This window comes from Pelobates fuscus, chromosome 1 (assembly GCF_036172605.1).
Source record: "Pelobates fuscus isolate aPelFus1 chromosome 1, aPelFus1.pri, whole genome shotgun sequence".
NCBI classification, from domain to species: Eukaryota; Metazoa; Chordata; class Amphibia; order Anura; family Pelobatidae; genus Pelobates; species Pelobates fuscus.
The window spans coordinates 262,509,139-262,525,727 of NC_086317.1; the positions used below are offsets into that span (position 1 = coordinate 262,509,139).

General features: G+C 41.3%; 1 protein-coding gene across 1 annotated transcript in view; it reads right to left on the reverse strand.

Annotated features, from left to right (window-relative positions):
* The window catches only part of RAD51C (RAD51 paralog C), a 128,864-nt gene that overhangs the window by 83,899 nt on the left and 28,376 nt on the right, over window positions 1–16,589 (reverse strand). The window contains exon 2 of the mRNA XM_063456952.1: window positions 15,123–15,363. Within this exon, the coding sequence (XP_063313022.1) occupies window positions 15,123–15,363 (241 nt within the window). The remainder of the gene's footprint in view (window positions 1–15,122; window positions 15,364–16,589) is intronic.

A 16,589-nucleotide genomic window follows, 5' to 3' on the forward strand; every position in this document is an offset into this window, starting at 1 on the left:
CCTCGCGGGCGACTCGGCAGAGAGGTCCTCCAAACTACTAACCTCCTACACCCCTCTGGACTGGCGGGGGATATCCCGGTCCTCCCTGTGTGTTCGGAGGAAGCAGCCACACCGACCTGTGAAACAATGAAACAATGACAAAGCAGTGTTGTCTCCCACGAGGCACCTCCAAGATGGCGGCTGAGAACACACCGCCCGTGCTGAATCAATTCCAGCAAATACAGATTTACCAAGACACCACACAGCACCTGAACGCAATATTTAGACACTTCTGGGCAAAACTCAGAGACCGCTCAGAGACCTGCACGGACGGCGGGTAAGCGAGGCAGCCGGCAGCGGGGACAAGGGGGCATACCGTAGAGAAAAACGACAGATGACCCACACACCCCCAAACCACAGAGCCCACCCGGGCTGGAGGCCAAAAGGGCAAAGACCCGGATGATTCACCCACACGCATGGAGGCTCCAACTCTGTAAGCGTCCAGAATCCAACAGGCCCTCCACTGCCCCCAGAAGGGGAAGAAACTCAGGCTCCAGGAGCTGCATAGTTCGTGGTACAGAGATGCAGGCCTCCGCGACAGCCTGGGGTCGGAGGGATATCCCCACAATGCCCACTGCTTCTGCGGCCTTCACCACTCCACCAACTGCTAACTGCTTCAATAGAAATGGCATTGGATAATAGGGACTATCTACATAAAGAAAGGTCAGCGCCAGGCCCATCATCCATCAGCTTAAGCCTCATATACTGTGTGACCAGGACTGACACCCATGGAGAGCAGAAGCATAAACACACACAGCTCCGAACCACAGTGACTTACAAGCTTACAGTAATGTTATATGATGCGCAAATGTTATTTTTTCCTTGTTTTTTTACTGTTATGAGTTCTCAGCATATACTCTACATCCTATACACTAAGCTCAAGCATAACTAACATTGATATACACTATAAAATTGTGCATTGTCTAGCGTTTACCCTACTTGTTATCTATGCCAAACAGCTCGGGGAATGCCGTCGGGGTACCTCAGGCAAGTCTGTATTCATTATATGCACTGCAAAAATTTTTTTTTTTAAAGATCTTAACATGAATAGCTTAGAGGAAAGATGAGACAGGGGGGATATGATAGAAACATTTAAATATATAAAGGGAATCAACACAGTAAAGGAGGAGACTATATTTAAAAGAAGAAAAACTGCCACAACAAGAGGACATAGTCTTAAATTAGAGGGCCCTGTTGGCCGCATTGGGCCTAGCTGACCAACCTGAAGCTACCGCCACCCGCCCTCGAACTACGCTCATGGAGGACACAGACGTCCCCACGCCCAAAGGGAAACGAGGCAACGAGGCAACTATTTAAGCCGTTTGATCTAAAGCCTACAGCATTACAGCCCTTAAACTTTTAGAAGGTTGAAGGTTCCGCATAAACGAGCGGGCCCAACTAGCAGACAGTCAACCAATGTCCCCTCGAGGCTTGAATCCATGTGGGCCATGTAGGCCAAGTTCCTTCTGCTCTCAGTTGAGGTGTTGGGGCCTTCTGTTCCTGAGGTCCGTTCAGTCGATATTTCCATTTGGTAGGGTCGGAAGACGGGTCTGTATGATAGGATCACTTGGGGGGACAATTGTCCATGTCGAGGGACAGGGGTTGTCTGCGCCCCGGTGGGCTCCAGGTCTACATAGAGAGCGCTCCGCGGTACAAACGGGGCAATTCTCGCTGGGTCCCAGTCGTGGGCCGGGGAGGTGAGAGTATGGGACCCCGATTGGGGTAGCGAGTCCTGTGGTATGCCTAAGGTGTGCAGAAGATCTGCAGCGTCCTGCATGTCCCAGAGTTGATGCGCTTTCCCTCCGTGTTGCGCAAGTAGCGTATGGGAGGGCCCCCAGCGGTATTGTATGTTGTGTTGCCGGAGAGTGGAGGTGAGTGGTCGGAGTGATCTGCTCCATGCTAGGGTTCCACTGGATAGGTCTGCGTAGAAGATTAATTCTGTGTTTTCAAACCGCATGGGAGATTTACCCCGTAGGGCAGTGAGGACCACCTCTTTTTCCGATCGATTTCTAAAGGTAAGTATAGTGTCCCTTGTGGCCGCAGCTGGGGCCTTAGTGGGTTTCAGGATCCGGAAGATGCCCGTAGGTGTGATAGTCTTGGTTTGGCCTGGGGGCAGCACAGAAGTTAGCATACACTTGATCATTTGCGGCAGCTCTGCCTCTGGTAGCCCCTCCGGGATCCCCCTAACCTTTAAGTTGAGTCTCCGTCTCGTGTCCTCCTGGACCGCAAACCGCCTTTCAAACAGCATATTTTGGTGGCGCAGGTCTTGTATTTCCCGCTGCAGTGAGGCTGTATTTCGCTGTTGTTCTTGGCAGGAATCCTCCAGCTTTGTTATGCGGCCCGTTAGGCCTTTCAGCTCTCCCCTGAGTGCTGTGACATCTGAGAGGATGTTCTTCTGTAGTTCCGCTAGCAGGTTCTTTAATACTCCGGTAGTTACCAGATCGGCGTCGTGGTCTATTCTCGGTTTATTGAGCATTGCCCTCGGTTTTGGGTCTGGGTCTGGGAGATAGTCCTCTTCATCTCCCCCTGTGCCATCATCTGAGAATTCAGAGCAGCCTCCATGGAGCGCCACCATATTGGCTCCGCTCTGGCCTCGTGCTTGCTGCCACATTTCGCCTATCGTGAGCCCTGGGGCTGCTTTGTCCGATATCAGCTTTTTATGCTTGCGTCCCATGGGGCTTGGGGAAGTTCTCCTCGCGGTACAGAGGTTAGTGGGGGTAGTACCGGCTGTATATTTGCTGATTTTCTCCGTTTCTATCACGGAGCTCCGGGATTATGCGACCGCTTACTTTGCTGCTAGGCTCCGCCCCCACAATTTTGGGTTTCTCTAGAATTAAACCTTTTAAAATATTGTCCTCAACAAATGCCAATGTTTGTTTATGATTTTTTTGAGTTCTCTGTTTTTATTATTATAGTCCAGTACGATTGGGAAGGATATATTTTGTTTCTGAACCCTTTTTTTGGACAATAAATCTTTTTGGTTAGTTATTAATGCTTGATTAAATGTGGATTGGATTATTGTATTATCATACCCTTTTTGTATCACTCAGATTTTTACGCTATCCATTTTTCTATATATATTTTCAAATATATTATCTTACTTTTTATACTCATGCCCTAGTAATATGTAGGTTTCCCCTTTTTACTACAGACTTCACAAGGTTGGGAACCCTTGTATTGGTTACCGCTGCCTATAAATTATTTTTTTACTGAAGTGAGCGCCTATTATATTCTTTTCTATATCTGTTATACTGTTCCCAATATAGGTTGCTCCACAATATTTAAAAAAAAAAAAAAAAAAAAAAAATGACTGAGTATCGAGACAATTATAATATTGGCATTAATGATATTTTTTATGATATTGATGATTTAGAAACTTTAGAAAATAATGAACCTCTGATCACATTTGATGATCCAAAAGAATTAGAATTTTCCCTGATTAGGGAAATGAAGTTGAGATGGGAGATAGCAACCCTTACTAAATATGTTGAAGATAAGATCACTCCCAGAGGTCTTAGATTATTCAAAATGCCGACATCTGACACAGATAACAAAATCTTTATGGAGGAATGGTATAACCATCTAGAGTTCTGCACATTTGGTCTGATGAGAAGTCTCATTAAAGTAAAAAGTGAAAGACTTCTTCTCCTAGATAGAAAAATTAACAATTTAAGAGACCAGCTTATTCCATTTGCAGACACAGAGGAATATTTCAAACAAACAAATCATAAAAAAGACGGTTGAAAAAAACCCAGAAACAGACATCAAAAAGATAAAGAAAAATAAATACAACAGGGATAAACATGATTACGCAAATCAAATACGCACTTATAACACAAAGAAACCACAAAAACAACAAAAATGGAGAAACACAAACTATCAACACAATTTTCGCACAGAGAATAGAACGTTTAGACAAAAACGCCTTCAAAACCAAGAAGGTAACGAAAGATCTGAATAACCATACAAAACTAATTATTGGAACAGATCTCCAAAAAAGTTCACAGATCGACACATGACCACCAACACTATTAAAACACAAGTTAACACCAACGAAGAACACAGAGGCAGATTTAAACAAGTTTATAATAAACCTCTTGAACACAAAACAAAATAATTTACATCTGACAGAAAACATTAGAGATCAAAGAAAAGAAAGATATCACACTCAAAAAGAATCACCATTGGTAGTTAGACCAAAAACACACAAATTCACATATGCACCAATTTCTCCACAACGGGAATACTCTTGGGAAAAAGTGAACCACAAAAAACACAACAAATATGATACTAAAGATCACAATTCACCAAATGAAATTACCACCAAGAACAGATATCATGCCCTGTCTTACTGCAAACAATTTGACAAAACCTCTTTTTTAGAGATTCCGTCCAACCGAGAAAGGAACACCAATTGTCTCAATATAACACCTATAAAGAGTCGAAAAAGAATCCTAGAGGTAGAAGAGCAGGAAGAAGAGAGCAAAAAAAGGAAGATTTTAAAATTAAAATCTGACACTCCTCCCATAGGTATATTTAACCTTTCACAAAAGAGCCTAGACAAAACCCAGATAAATATTCTCAGAAAAGGCTTAAAGTTTGCTCCTACCAGACCACATAATTCATTTTTAACCTATATTGACATCAATAAATTTGTCAGAAATGCAACTTTTAAAAGATTCTTCATTTCAAAATCACAAGGTATACACAATACACAAGATACTACACACCAAACTATAAACATAGACAAAGGAAAATAATATATAAGAAGCAACTTAAAATCTACTTTTTACCCTGCCCACCACAAATCCAGCGCACTGGACATGTTTGAAAAAAAAGTATGCAAAGATCTAAGAACCATAGAGAATAAAAAGAGATTTACAGATAGACCAAATCTTAGTAAAATTGAAAGACAGGTATTAAAGGACCTCTACAATGATGATTCCATTGTAACAAAATCGGCAGACAAGGGAGGTGGCCTCGTTATTCTATCTAAAGAACAATATGAAAATGAAGCATATAAACAACTTAATGATTTAGACACATATAGTAGACTCCCAAACAACCCTACATTTGAAATAAAAAAGACATTTGAGTCGTTCCTGGAGAGAGGAATGAAGTACGGGATCCTAAACAAAAACAAATTTCAATATATAAATATACAACACCCTAGAATCCCGGTCATTTATTTCCTCCCCAAGATCCACAAAAGCCCAACTGATCCCCCTGGCCGTCCGATAGTATCTGGTATAGGGTCTCTTCTCTCTAACTTGTCTGAATATATTGATATTCTATTGCAACCTTATGTTAAAAAAAACAAATCATATCTTAAAGATACAATAGATCTCTTGAACAAACTAGAGAACATAAAATGGGAGAAAGACTTTCTACTAATAACTTGTGACGTTCAGTCCTTATATACTATCATCCAACATCAACAAGGATGCAAAGCAGTAAGAGTAATTTTAGAGAGAGAAAATAAAATGCCCCAAGATCAAATAGAGTTTTTAATTGAAGGTATAGACCTAATTTTAAATAAATTATTATTTTTGGTTCAAAGATAGTTTTTATTTACAAAAGAGAGGTACAGATATGGGCACCAGGTTTGCGCCCAGCTATGCCAACCTCTATATGGCCGAATGGGAGGATAGATATATTTGGAGTGGACATGGCAGGGAAAAAAAAACCTGGTGTCCTATTCGAGATATATAGACGATCTTTTATTTATATGGAGAGGATCCGTTGCTGAAGCACGGGATTTTATTTCTTTTTAAATATTAACCAAGAAGGAATTGTTTTAACCTCGGAAATAAGTGACACTCAAATTACGTATTTAGATTTAAATATTTACATTAAAGACAACACAATTAACACTAAGACACACTTTAAAGAAGTAAATAATTATATCGACACTAACAGTTGTCACAACAAAGTCTGGCTAGATAGTATACCAAAAAGCCAAATGCTAAGACTTAGGAGAAACTGCTCGGAAACTACTATTTTCAAACAACAAGGGGAAAAAATAAAAGTTTTCTACAAAAAGGGTATGATAATACAATAATCCAATCCACATTTAATCAAGCATTAATAACCAACCAAAAAGATTTATTGTCCAAAAAAAGGGTTTAGAAACAAAATATATCCTTCCCAATCGTACTGGACTATAATAATAAAAACAGAGAACTCAAAAAAATCATAAATAAACATTGGAATTTGTTGAAAGAGGACAATATTTTAAAAGGTTTAATTCCAGAGAAACCCAAAATTGTATTTAGGGGAGCACCTAATCTAAATATGCATCTTACAAAAAATTATACTAAGGTAGAAAATAAAATAAAAGATAATGTTATAAATAATATAGGGTTTTTATAAATGTAATACATGTGCGGCATGCAAAAAGTCCAAACCAACATCTAGATTAAGAGCTACTTTTAAATCAAACAACACCGGTATAATATATAATATTAAAGAGACAATCACCTGTAATAGTAAAAATGTGATATATCTGTTGGAGTGCCCGTGTGGCCTCCAATACATTGGACGAACAATTAGACCTTTAAAAGTACGTGTGGCTGAGCATTGCAGAAATATAGAAAAGGTTTTTTTTTTTTTTTTGTATCCCCTTTTTTTCCCTTTACATTACTTTACATCTTGCTTATACTATTTGCCAAAAAAAATATTTGTGTATACAGAAAAATAATATGTAATGATCAACATTGATTTCGTTTTCATGTCTTTTCCCACACTGTGCCCTTTACCAACATGGCTGAAACACACTGCTGGCTGAGTCTAAGCACACTTGTGAAAATATTTCTATTGTTGAAATACTACTGTTCTTAATAAGTCCTTATGACTATACCGCTGAGCAGCATTTGAGAAATGGAACGCATACGGTCCCAAAAATGGCCGCCGATGCGTTCCAAGCTGGAACACACAGTATCACTTCATGTGGTTTCGCCGCGTCACTTCCGGTAGGACGCGTGCGTTCCACAAGCGATTACAGGAAATTGAACACACCAGGAAGTCATTGCTTATAAGTATATTAACTATATAAAGGACATTTTTTAAAGACTCTCACACTTCTGAAGAAGCCTGACGGGCGAAACGCGCAAAATGGGACTCTCTTTTTATATATAGCCATTTTGTTTTATATATTTGCCATTAAATAATATATTTTAAAGCTATATTTACCCTTTTACTTTTTGAACTTCCTGGTTACTACATCCTTCGGTGGGGATTATACCACTCAAGCTGATTATACTAGAGCAAGTTTCTGCTCTAGTAAATGAGAGTACTATTTCCATTTATTTCAACTAGAACATACACTATTGGAGTTTCTTTTTATATTCCTTCTATATTGTCACTAATATCGGAATATTGGAGTCATCCGCTTCGATATAGATCCTTAGATGGGGATTGTTCCGTCCAAGCGAAGTACGGTAGAGCTCTTGGATAGCTCTACCAAATGTGAGTGTATATTACTCTAATTCACTCCACTATTTTATCCATCTACTAAATAATATTGCACTATGATGTTTCCTCTCTGTTTTTATTCCTGAGGTTTTATGTGAACCGTTTATACAATATCTTTTTATGTACGTATATTTTATCAATAATTATATGGGGCGCGGTTTCTCTTTCCTTTTCATTTGCATTCTTCTTTTCACAAGGTTGGGAACCCTTGTATTGGTTACCGCTGCCTATAACTTATTTTTTATTGAAGTGAGCGCCTATTACATTCTTTTCTATATAAGTAAAATGCGAGAAAAATAAATAGTAATTCTTTTGATATGCAGAGAAAGGGAACAGCATGCAAATGTAGTTTTCAACAGAGGCAAGTGACAACAGAATTCTATTCCATCAGTACACAGTATATGCAAAGCTGCTTTGAACTAGATTAAAGAATGTATTTCGGCTGATAGACTTCAACTTGAAAATGTGCACAGTTGCAAAGCAGCAGTTACGGATTGTTCTAACATACACAATACTAATGTCCCCAATGCCTTCAAAAAGTAAAGTAGTTTTTTTGTTTGTTTTATAATCTAGTGTACAAAAACCAAAGCAGCAAAACTAAGCAATTGTAAATGTGATGCATTAGATATATTCAATGATTTACAATCAAGTTGTACATAGTGTGCTGTTGAAATTTTCTATATCAGTCGGTACCAGCAGTGGCTCACAGGTTTGAGGTTGTGTGAAGCTGTGCTCAGGCAGTTGCCTCAACAAGAAGGGGCTCTTGATCTATCAAACATACATTTTCACTTTATGGCATTATTTTCACTCTTATCCTGGTCACATAGATGATAAAAAAAGAAAGACATACATACATACATACATACATACATACATCCTGTAGGGAATGCATGTAAAGACAAAAAACAAACAAAAAAAAACCTGATAGTGTAATAAGCTAAAACTTTTTGATAGAGTAAGTAAACTTAAAGGATCACTATAAGGTCAGGTACACAAACATGTATTCCTGACCCTATAGTGTTAAAAACACAATCTAGCCCCCCTGGGCCCCTCATGCCTCCATAAATATAGCAAAATCTTCCTGTATTTAAGCCTGAAGCTGTAGGTCTGCATGCTGTTTGCCTCAGACAAACAAGCTGTCTGCTGACATCATCAGAAGTGGTAGCCTGATCCAATCACAGTGCTTCTTCATAGGATTGTCTGAGACTGACAAAGAGGCATATCTGGGGTAGAGCCAGCACAATTCAAACACAGCCCTGGCCAATCAGCATCTCATCATCTTTGAGGAAAGTTCAATGTCTGCATGGAGAGGGAGGAGACACTGAATGTTTGGATGCATTTTAGACAGCCATGACCCAGGAAGGATCTCTAACAGCTATCTAAGGAGTGACCAGTGAAGTTATCACTAGGCTGTAATGTAAACACTGCATTTTCTCTGAAAAGAGAGTGTTTACAGCAAAAAGCCTGAAGGTAATGATTCTACTCACCAGAACAAATTCAATAAGCTGTAGTTGTTCTGGTGACTATAGTGTCTCTTTAAATATTGTACACTCACTTTCAGGGAGCTTAAATAAAGCTCCGACTTGCACGCCTAGGACGGATATTACACTATCAGTTGTTGTTTTTTTTTGTTACATACATTACAAGAAAAAATCAGGCTGGGAGTGGAAAAACACACACAGATATCAGTGATATTCCCATACTTTTCTATGAAAAAGCACAAACAAGCACAACATTTTTTATAACAGGAGGCTTCATATTTTACATTCTCTACAACTCTCTTTACTAACTCCACTGCAGCAAAGAAAAAAAAGGAGAAATAAAGAACCAATCAGAAACCGTCAGATTGTATAAAAGGGAAGACATTTTCAAAGCACGCTCTCTTTCTTTGCTGATCCATCACAAGTCAGGTCAGAGTACTTGTTCACTGTTTTCTGTTTTACCTACACCTATTGTGTGTTTAACCTTTTCTGTGGGGGTGACTGTGGGGTTCTCTCTTTATTTCCCCTCCTCTTAAGGGGCTATACTTTCCTGTCTTATATTGAGGCTCGGCTCCCTCATTCCCCAGACCCTCTCAACTCAAAGTGCGGTCTTCCCCATCTTCCCTCTTGTGGCTATGATCGCCACTTTCCCCTTACATTCCCGCGCCGTCTGCATTGATTTCCAGTGCGTTTGGGCGGTGAATCCCTTTGCATCAGTACTCTTGTACCGAACGGGGCTGTTCGCTGAATTTTTCCGTTCGCACCTGTTCAGTTCCTTTGCGTTCGGTAGTTTGCAAACTAACGAGCCATTCGCAGTTTTCTCTATTTGCGTATATTCAACTGTGCCGCATTTGGTAGTTTGACGTGAACAAGACCATTTGCTGCTTTTCTCCGTTCGCGTCAAATTAATTAAGTGCAATTTGCCTCAATTCGGCTGATGTTTTTTCCTGGGTGAGCCCCAGCAATTATAATACAGTCTGCCTACTTTCACCACACGCCAATCGGCTGTGACTAAGTTGTGAGGCTTCGCAAGCCTGACTCAAGTCCCTCTACCTTTCCTACCTGTGCCTATTTACAAGTACTAATCCTCACATAAGGATTATGGAGGATACTCAGAACCCTAAGGACCTCCAAGCCATGATTAACACAGCAGTTGCTGCATCCCTGGAAAAAGCTATGGCCAAAGTGTTCCCAATGGCCTCTGATCCCATCAAGCTGAACTTGAAATGCTCACAGGGCAGAGAAGACTTGGATGAGTCGGATGATTCCTCCAGAGAGAGATCACATCCGGCGAAACACCATTGGAAGGGCGAGGGCTTCAGGACTGGCCGTGGCAAGGGTAAAGCACCCCTCAAGTGCAACACCTATTGCCCCTCCACCAATTCAGGATGATTCCTGGGATGAGGAACATTATATGCCTCACTTACTCTCGATAGTGGACGAGTGGCAGACAGAGACTTCTGATTCCGAAAAAGGTGATTAGGGCTCCAAAACCTTTGTCAGAGAGATCTTTCTGGGTGAGCCCCAGAATAAGGAGGGTGCATGGGCAACGGATGTGCCCAATGCACAGGAACAAGAGATTTTCCTGGATACAACGGGTCAGAGAATGTTTGACCCAAGGAATATCAGACATCCTCGCTCTGTAGAGTGGACACCATTCAAACACCTCCTTAAGTTCATGCACTTTTTGGCCAAATGCCCTAGACCTTCACTGCCAGACAAAGTGGCTTTTACACCCAAATTCGACCAGCTCATGCTGGGATTTATGGCATGAGGAGGTAGTGACGCTCACAAAGGGGTCGAATTGAGCTTCAGGAGAGCGCAAGACAAGCTCCTGGATGCTATTGGGCCACTGGCCCCCGTGATGTATCTGGCGGACGATGCATACGCCCGGGCAGACTCCTTCAATGCTGATATGGTGCGAGCATGAGCGCACAATATTAGAGCATGGGCCCAACAATCTTTCTGCTTTATGGGCAATACAAATGTGGTGCTGTGCAGCACTTTTTTGCATCAACGCCAAACTGGCAGATCTAGGGGAGAAAGTAATAGGCCCCCAGGCACAGGAAAAACTTCCTGGAGAGGCGTCATGAAGGAGCTAAACAAGCACGTCAACGTGTTCACCTCTCTAAATAAGGCCCAAATCTCCATGTGCAGAATCTTCCAAGGCAAACCAACCAGAGATGTTTTTGACAGGGCTGGTCGGCAAAGGGGCCGTGTCACCAGCTGATTTGGGCAATTGGACCCCAGTACTGGACACCTGCAACAATTCTACCTGGAATTGGATTCAAGACAACAATATCCCTACTACCGGGGATCGGACAGAGGCCAAGGAGGACGCGGACGTGCCTGTGCCAGATTCCCTACAGATAAGACACCATCATGTAACTGTTCCTACTCCAATTGTTATTGTCTGTTATTGTATTTCTCTTTTTTTTCCAGAATTGGGAAAAAACAGATCGTCTGCGGTTATCACATCAAACTTCAGACGACCCCTGTGCAGGAACATCCCCCTTATCCCGTGGCAATTCACATGCCTCCCTTTCAGGCTCAGCTCTGCAACGTGGTGTTTCACGTAGATACTGAAACCGGTAGTAGCCCTCGTTAGAGCTTGATGGATTTGATGCATTATATATCTGGACGACATTCTGCTGTTCTGCAGGACGAGCAAATTACTACAACATCATACCGACTATACGGTAAACTTGTAGGAATCGTTGGGGTTCATAGTAAACAGAGCGAAGTCTACACTGGTTCTCGCCCAAAAGGTCCAGTTCCTGACTCCCAGTCATTGGAGGGTGGGTACTCAAACAAGACTTCCTTCTACTCAGACACTTCGCCCGAATCGTATGACTACTGTCCTCCTCAATCCAAGCAATCTTTCCCGGCCCTCCAACACTACCGTGCCATGCAACGGCTTAAGGCCCGCTTCCTCAGATGGAACCCCACATACAACCAACCGGTTCCGCTGACAGACAAGATTCGTCAGGAACTCGAATGGTGGTTCAATTGCATGCAAGCTTGGAATGATCGGGCTATTTTCGGCAGTCGCCCAGACTTGATACAGGAATCAGATGCCTGCAGATGCGGTTGGGGCACCGCCGATGGGAGCACGTCCACGGGGGAGAGCATGGATGACCCAGGAAAATGCGATGCACATCAACTGCCTGGAACTATTAGCCGGGTCCTTCACCATTCAAGTCTCGTGAAGGAAAAATCCGACTGCTGTATTCTCCTTCGGATGGACCAACCATCTGGGAGGCACACGCTCCCAGACACGAAAGGAGTTCACAAACAACATGTTGGACTATTGCCTCTTACGCAACATCATGACAGAACATTTCCCAGGGGTGTCAGATTTTATAGCGGACTGGTTGACCCCAACTCCCCATCCAACTACTGCCCTATCTCACTGCCATTTGCCTCCAAGATCCTCGAGAGAATTGTGTACACCAGACTGACTTTCTTGAATCCAACTCTCTACTTGACCCCCTTTAGTCTGGATTCCATGCAGGTTATTCTGTCGAAACGGCTGTGACCAAAGTATCCAACGATTTAATTGCTGCTTAATCTCGCGGCCATTACTCTATCCTAATTCTCCTTGATCTTTCTGCTGCCTTTAACACTGTTGATCATCAACAGTTTCTTCGCATTCTCTGTAATTTTGGTCTACGGGATACTGCTCTCTCCTGGTGCTCCTCCTACCTATCCCAGTGTTCTCTATCTACACTGCCTCCCTTGGTAAACTTATCAGCTCCTTTGGCTTCCGTTATCATTTCTATGCAGATGACACGCAAATCTACCTGTCCTCTCCTGATCTCTCTCCGCCCATCTTGACTCGTGTCTCTGACTGCCTCTTTTCAATTACCAACTGGATGGCTGCTCACGTCCTTAACTCTTTCAATTAATCGCCAAATCCTGTCGCTTCCATCTCAAAAGCATAGCGCGCATCCGCCCCTATTTATTCCCGGGTGCGGCTAAGGTGCTGGTCCATGCTCTTGTTCTCTCTCGCCTTGACTACTGCAATACCCTTCTCAGTGGTCTTACATGTTCCCAGATTGCACTGCTGCAATCTATAATGAATGCGGCGGTGAGGCTCATTTTCCTGTCCACTCGCACCTCCCACGCCTCCCCGCTCTGTCAGTCCCTGCATTGGCTTCCAGTTAGATATAGGGCTCAATTTAAAAAAAATTCTGGTGCTTGCTACATAATGCTGCTCCAACCTACCTATCCTCCCTAATACATAATTATGTCCCGTCGAGGCCCCTCCGCTCTGCCAAAGACCTACGTATTTCCTCTGTCCGTACTCCCACCTCTGATGCTCGCCTCCAAGACTTTTCCAGGGCTGGACCTCTTCTGTGGAACTCCCTTCCCTTCTTCGTAAGACTTTCACCCAGTGGTAATAATGTTCCACAAATGTTTAGAATGTTCACGTTTATATTTGCTCACTGTTATATATATTCATACATTCAGTTCCGTATGATTGAAATTGATTTATTTTCTGGTCTATGGGAAGAATTTGATTGCCTTATCGTTTTCAAGGCTGAAGTTGGAATCCTCTTCTAATGTTTCCTTTCTTAATGGACTTGTGATGTCGCATTTGTAAAGAGGAAGTGCTTTGAATAGGTGTTCCCTCTTATACACTGACTGTTTCTGATTGGTTCTTTATTGTGTTTTCTTTGCTTCTATGGAGTTTGTAAAGAAAGTTAATGCAAAATTTTCACCCCCTGTCATTATTAATAAGATTATTAGTACACTAAAGCTAGCATAACCTTAAATTGGCCAGCTATCTTGTTGTGAAGATGAGACTCACAGGAAACATTTCCCGTGAAACAGAAATCTTCCAGAGTTTTTGCCTTTATTTAAATGTGTGTAATTCTAGTTATATAAATAACTGATATGCTAGGCTTAGTAGATTAACTAAATAGTGCTAACCTATTACTAAAATTAGACCCCAAAAAACTTTGTATATTTAAAAGACAGGTGGCAAAAAAAAAAAAAAAAAAAAAATCATTCTTAAAATACATGTTAGGTTTATACCCAACATATCTTGAGAATATATTTGTGTTATTATTTTGTGACCACCTGTTACTTTTTATTTCATAATGATATAAGATAGCATTCACTTTTATTTTTCTTAAGGGTGCAATGACTCTAGCTCCCTTTTCCCAGATAAATATAAAAAAAAAAAAAGGCACTCCTTAATGTGAAAAACTAGATTAATGTATTGGCAAAACAGCAACATTTCAACTGCATGTCTTTATCAAGCAACGGCTTGTTTTGTCAATAAAGGGATATAATTGTTTTGCAATAAGGAGTGCTGGACATCTCTTTTTTTTGTTACTTTTTATTTCAGTCATTTTACTATACATAAATCTCGTGTTAATGCATTATCTGTATATTCCCTTAAAGTGAACTTGTCTTGACAGATATAGATTTGCCGTTTTCTGATCATCTCACTTTTTTAATGTTACACTGTTAAGTGTTTCTTCCGTTCATACTATTAAAAGCTCATATTTTAATGTATTTCCATTATCACTGTCTCCTTATGAGAGTATAAATCTTGTTTCAGTGGATGTTACACTTGCTGTAGGACACATCTCTCCTGCATTTCTGTTTGTGAAGAACAGACTTGCTTTGTATTGACTTTGTGGTATATAAAAACATAAAAATAAATTATCTGTTCTTTCTCACTCCATTCACAGATTGCCTGTCCAAAGTTGCCCCAATAAATCATATTCTCCACTCTACTGTCACACAGAGCCTGTCCTTCCTCTCTTCTTTCCTTGCAAGCATTGTTTTACATGGAAGGCAAGCAGGAGGGTTTCCCTGATAACAGACATGCAGAGCACAACCTTTTTATGTCTATGCCGATTGGCACAGGGTCTGACGGAATGGACTGTGAAGAGGCGTAGAGGGCTGTATTTTAATCTCTGATTTAGAGAAATCTAGACATTTGCTAGCAATCTTGCAAAAACAATATATAGATAAAATTGCATTCTCTACAATTAACTAGCAATGACAGATACCAGAGAGATGTGTAAATTCAAGCCCAGTGTAACTCTTTAAATGCATGTTAAGTACTGTGCAATGAATAACATTTAAAATCTTAAAGAGACAGGCATTTACCATAGTTGTGTCTTCCCCACTCCAGGTGGTCCACATATCTCTGTGACCTTGCTTAGATGAACACCTCCACCTAAAAGATCATCAAGGGCAGAACAGAATGTAATGATAAATCCTTGAGCTTGTTCCTGTTCAAGCAAGGTTAAGCCAGTATGCTTCTGTCTTAACAGTGATGTGTCATGATTGGATCCTGCTAATATAATGTGAAGACATTCCAAAGCCTCTTCCTCTGAGATTCCAGCTTCTACAGGACAGAAAGAGACAAAATAACTATGTCAGTAGATAGTAAGAACATTAGGTAACATTATGGCATTTAGTGGAAGAGTATACAATGCTTACTGGTGAGATGAAAATCACTGAAGAAAAAAGTTCAGGCACTTCAAGGCTTAAATCGGCATTTTATTGAACTACAGTGTCCAGCAGCAATGTTTCGTACCTAAGGTCTTTTTCAGTCATGAACTTTTTTTCTTCAGTGATTTTCAACTACTTCTTGGGCCTTGGTGCTGACCCCAGGTTTGGTTGCACCCAGGCTTCATATATGGATTAAGTGCAGTTCCATCTTTAGCTTTTTGGTACTGGTGAGATGGTCTGATTGGGATTCAAACTAGGGATCGACCGATTATTGGTTTTACCAATATTATTGGCCGATATTTGGTATTTTCGGCAATATCGTTATCGGCCAATAGAGATACTGATATTGCCGATAATACCTCCCAGGACAGCTGGGCCCATTATAAGCCTGGCGGTCCTGGGAGGGCCCGCAGCAAGCTATGACTTACCTTCCAAGCAGCTACCTTCAGCTCCCATGTCAAATCTCACAAGTCCCATGGCCGCAGAGCGTTGCCACGGGTTATCATGGCAACGCTCCGCACGGCACTAAGGGTCGCGATATTTGACATGGGAGCTGAAGGGAAGGTAAGTCACAGCTTGCTGCGGGCCCTCCCACTTCTCAGTACAAGCCACTGGACCACCAGGGAATACTATATCCCCCTCCCTGGCCAGGTAACAGGTAAGGGGAGGGGAGAAATACACATTAAACATAAATATTAAAATTTTTACCCCCCACACTAATTACATCCCTTCAGAAACACACAAGCACACACTCTGCATTGTGTATATATATACATACACACACACACACACACACACACACACTATACAAACACACACTCTGCATTCATTATATACACACACTATACAAACACTGCATTCATTATACACACACACTACAAAAACACACTGCATTCATTGTATGCACACACACTACAAAAACACACACACTCTGCATTCATTATATACACACTATACAAACACACACTGCATTCATTATATACACACACTGCATTCATTATATACACACGCTATACACACACTCTGCATTCATTATATACACACACACTACACAAAGACACTGCATTCACTTTACGCATACTACACACAATGCATTCACTTTGCGCATACTACACACAA